The following is a 5000-nucleotide window of genomic DNA, read 5'->3' as shown; positions in this document are numbered from 1 at the left end:
TAGAGCTCGCGGAGGGACAGCGGCAGGCCCAGCGGCGCCCCCGTCAGCCCGTTGCCGTCCAGGCTCAGCGTCCGCAGCCTCCCCAGGGGCGAGAGCGCCCCGCTGGGGAAGCCCTCCGACCCGTCGCCCAGGCTGTTATTGCGGAGGCTGAGCACCAGGAGGCCGGGGCACCGGAGCCAGGCCGCCGCTGACACCGCCCCCACCCGGTTGTCGTCGAGGCGCAGCTCCTCCAGGGCGGGCGGGAGGTCGGTGGGCACGCGCTCCAGGAAGTTACCGTCGAGGTGCAGCCGCCGCAGCGCGGGGAGCGCCCTGAAGGCCGACTGCACGGCGGCGTCGGCGAGGCGGTTGCGGCTGAGCACCAGGGCCTCCAGGGAGAGGAGCCCACGGAACGACCCCGCCCGGAGGCTGGAGATGAGGTTGTTCGTGAGCAGGACGTAGCGGGCGTTGTACGGGATCCCGTAGGGGACCCGGGCCACGCCTTGGTCCGAACACTGGACCACCCTAGACAAACAAACAAACAAACGTCATAAAATATACATTAAGACTTTTTAAACCATACGTTATAATATGGTTCAGTCACGACCATTATATCTTGATATAATGGTCGTGATATAACTTATATCACGTTTACTGCCTGCATGGACACACTCGACATCGGAAGCATTTCATACGATAGCAATTTGCACTTAGTCGGTTTAATTAGTCATTTTGCTGGATGTGAGCAGTTGATTTTTTTTTCATGCATTAATTACGTCAGCATTGACCGCTCACATCTTCAGAAATACCGTCTTAGTTTTGGATGCGTACAAAATGTAGTCTTACCGCGCATGTCCTTGATCCATGCCAACCTGTGATCCTAAACAATCGGCGGTATTGATAACGCTAACTAGTCAACTAACCCGTCCTGGTTAGCTGCAGCCCCACAGTCAACAGATGGTGCTCACCTGTCATAGCAGGCACACTCCAGGGGGCAGTAGGCGTCCTTAAAGTACGGGAAATACGGCGTGGTGGTTTCCTCCGCCGTCCACGTCGGCGCCGCTGTCGTCCTTCCTGATTCGGTGGTTGAACTTTTCTTTTTGTTGCCCTTCATCTTTCTCATTTGGTCCAGCTTTGCCTTTCTCAGTGTGGTCGCGTTGGCGGCTGGGTGGGTGCGCACCAGCAGGGCGGGGGGTTCGGTCCGGACCGCTTCGGTCCGCCTCACGGTGGACCTGGTGGTCCCCTGCTCTGACGGGGTGGTGCCCTCGGGGGGAGCCATGGACTCAGCCGACCTGGCTGAAGGTGGCGTCGGTGCTGCGGGGGATCGGGGCTCCGTCGGCGGGGGGGGGGACTTGGTGGATGTAGAAGCAGGGGTCAGCTCTTCCCCTGGGGGGTCTTCCCCCCCGTGCTGGTTCCTCCCTGGGGTCGACGCGGGCCCGTCTGCGGGGGCGACGCTGTCCAGCCGGGGGGGCCGGGGGTCCTCCGCAAGGCCGCGGCCGCCGCCGGACGTTGGCCGCCCCCTGACTCCACCCAACGCCCCCGCCAGGCCCTGGTCTCTGGGGGCAGGCAGAGTGGTAGAGGTGGAGCCGGGAGGGGGGCGCAGAGGGACGCCGGAGGGCGAGGGCGTGAGCGAGCCACGGAGCCATGGAGGGCCGGCGCGGGGGTCGGGAGGAGAGCGCTTCCCACCGGCGTCTCCGTCTCCGATCGGGGGGGCCGAGGGCGGCGCGACGTGCCGGGGGTCTCCAGGGGGCGCCCCGTCGACCTCCCCCTCCCCCTCCCACACCGCCCCTCGGTGCTGATGTTCCCCGGGACGCTCCCGGAGGTCAACCCCGTCCACCAGGTTCCGCTCCTTCTCCTCGCGCTCCGGCCCGCGCCGCTCCTCGTACGCCGTCGGCCCGTCGTTACCGCGGCGACGCTCCTCCCGCCGGTTCTCGGCGAGAGACGTAGCCTCTGCAACGGCCGTTTCTGGAGCAAAGACGGGGGAACATGGGATTCATGTTGGGTGCAACTGTCATTCTGTTCCCCTGAAGCGCCTGGCGGCCCAAATGCAGACTGAAGAGACTATGGATGAGAGTCAAGATGAAAGGAGTTCCTGACTAATTAGGGCAAACAACAATAGAACCGTTCAGAGAGGGTAACTGTCCGGGTAACAGGGGAGATAATAAGGCAGGAACGTAAGAAAGACAGAGCAGAGAGCAGATTATAAAACTGAAACTTGAACTCGATGGGAAGAAGTTGAAAACAGAACCATGCAGACTGCGGGCAAACATAGACGATAAGACAAGGAAACAATGACCACAGTACACTTGTACACACACACACACACACACACACACACACACACACACACACACACACACACACACACACACACACACACACACACACACACACACACACACACACACACACTTCCTCCCTCCCTCCCTCCCTCCCTCCCGCACGCACGCACGCACGCACGCACGCACGCACGCACGCACGCACGCACGCACGCACACACTTCCTCCCTCCCTCCCTCCTTCCCTCCCTCCCTCCCTCCCTCCCTCCCTCCCTCCCTCACTCACTCACTCACTCACTCACTCACTCACTCACTCACTCACTCACTCACTCCCTCCCTCCCTCCCTCCCTCCCTCCCTCACGCACGCACGCACGCACTCACTCACTCACTCACTCACTCACTCACTCACTCACTCACTCACTCACTCACTCACTCACTCACTCACTCACTCACTCACTCACTCACTCACTCACACACTCACTCACTCACCTGAGTCAGAAAATATTATCGTATTATCATAACTATGATTGAAAAGGATATACAAATTACATAAACCTTATTTACATAATTACTAGTCAATTAAAAAGGAATTGAGCTACATTCGCGTTGGACCCAGAGATGCCTCCCGTCCTCTCTCTAATGGAGAGGTGTTAAGATAGTTAGCGTTTGCATTGCCACTGTAGCCATGAAGTCTGACACTGAGACCATGGTAATCGACTGACTGCTTTGTTGTGTAGATTATTTTAACTGTATTGCAGTATTGCTTGCAGCCTTGCTGACATGGCAACACACACACACACACACACACACACACACACACACACACACACACACACACACACACACACACACACACACACACACACACACACACACACACACACACACACACACGCATGCACACACAACGCTTATTCATTGAAACAAGACTATGGGGTCAGATGAGGACATCTAATGAAATAAAACACAACACCAATCTTTCAAAACTGAACAAGCACACAAAAAAAAAAAAACACAGAACGTTTAAATAATTAAGCTTCTCTGACAATGCGTGTTGTATGTCGGTTTAGGTTTTTATTTGTCTTTCTTTGTAGGCCTACTGTATGTATTCACTGGTGTGGTAATCTTGTCAAACCTGTGTCATTGAGGTCTGCATCTCAATGCAACTTACTGTTTAAGAGGATAAAAAGCTGAAACATCCCTCTACTGTGAATTAATGTGATTGATGAAACTGCGTCACTAGGGTTTCCTTAGTCTGACCCTAGCAACCAATCTACATGCTTCAGAGTACTTCACATTCCCATGTTAAGGGCCTTATGACTCTCATCCAAGTGCTAATGAGATGGTAAACAAGAGGTCTAGCATCAGTAAATACCATGGAATATTACAGAGAGAGAGAGAGGGAGAGAGAGAGAGAGAGAGAGAGAGAGAGAGAGAGAGAGAGAGAGAGAGAGAGAGAGAGAGAGAGAGAGAGAGAATGTAGATCATACAGTCAATAATGTCTAAGGAGATGGTAAACAGAGCAGCCTCCCCAGTATCATTTTGCATCTTAATTTACAGTTTGTGCTTGTTTTCGAGAACGATGCATACATACATAGATAGATAGACTCCGCTCCATAATAAAGGGTACTTACGCGGTTGCGTTACGTAGGAATAGCCGATCATCACCATTCCCATCAGTAGCAGAATACACGCCTGAACTCTATCTGTAAACGGTACGAAAGGAAAAGCTACATCAGGACATTGTCAAAATGATAACAATGAGTTTCCCATTGTTTCAATTCTACCAACTAGGTAAATAGTATCTTACAATTACGATGGACTAGTGTATATTGTCCATTGTCATTCTAATCCCAAAATACTTCCTTACTTCCTTAAAATACAGTTAATTAAGCTCTAGGATCTAGCTCTAGGATATCAATTATTTAGGCCGTGAATATATCGACCACGCAACCTTTCGTAAACTCTTTTAAATCAATGATAACGTCATGCAATGCAGCATCCATCCAACAAACGACATCTAGGAATCTGGGATAAACGATGGTGTTGTGTGGAAGCTCACCTGAGCTGTGCATGATGCCCCTGCATGCGGGAGCGTGGGTCCCCCAGGGCCGTCCGAGTCTGTCTGCTCCCTGCCCAGCGCAGCACTCGAGCTGCTACGGGAGGCAGTCCGGTACCCCCCAATCTCCATCACCGCCATCGCCACCCATTCTCAACCCCACCCCATGCAAGAGCAAACACATGCACAGGCGCAAACGTGCAAGGACACACACACACACGCACGCACACAGACACATACACCCACACCTGTACACACAAAGAAATAAACACACCTTCCCTCTCTCGCTATATATTTATCTCTTGTTCAATCTTGATATTTCTCTCTCTCTCTCTCTCTCTCTCTCTCTCTCTCTCTCTCTCTCTCTCTCTCTCTCTCTCTCTCTCTCTCTCTCTCTGTCTCTCTCTCTCTCTCTCTCTCTCTCTCTCTCTCTCTCTCTCTCTCTCTCTCTCTCTCTCTCTCTCTCTCTCACACACACACACACACACACACACACACACACACACACACACACACACACACACACACACACACACACACACACACACACACACACAGTAACAGTGACAATAGGGGACGTTTTTGAGGCTTTAGGGGAAAGACTGTAATCTGATATTTTCACATCTACACTCAGGACCGGCCAGCTAGGCTGAGGTAATGGCTCTAAAAATACCGGTATCTCCTGG

At 53.3% G+C, this 5000-nt stretch overlaps 1 protein-coding gene across 1 annotated transcript in view; it reads right to left on the bottom strand.

Moving 5' to 3' along the window:
• The window catches only part of wu:fc23c09 (leucine-rich repeat protein soc-2 homolog), a 6509-nt gene extending 1813 nt beyond the window's left edge, over positions 1 to 4696 (bottom strand). Inside the window, exons 1-4 of the mRNA XM_030341325.1 lie at positions 4318 to 4696; positions 3890 to 3961; positions 945 to 1941; positions 1 to 501 (exon numbers count right to left, since the gene is read on the bottom strand). The exon at positions 1 to 501 is cut by the window's left edge and continues 1813 nt beyond it. Coding sequence (XP_030197185.1) covers positions 1 to 501; positions 945 to 1941; positions 3890 to 3961; positions 4318 to 4330 — 1583 coding nt within the window. The 5' untranslated portion in view covers positions 4331 to 4696. The remainder of the gene's footprint in view (positions 502 to 944; positions 1942 to 3889; positions 3962 to 4317) is intronic.
• Positions 4697 to 5000: the final 304 nt, after the last annotated feature.

This window comes from Gadus morhua, chromosome 19 (assembly GCF_902167405.1).
Source record: "Gadus morhua chromosome 19, gadMor3.0, whole genome shotgun sequence".
Taxonomy (NCBI): Eukaryota; Metazoa; Chordata; class Actinopteri; order Gadiformes; family Gadidae; genus Gadus; species Gadus morhua.
The sequence above is the reverse complement of the archived record's forward strand: the minus strand, read 5'-3'. Positions and strand labels throughout refer to the sequence as shown.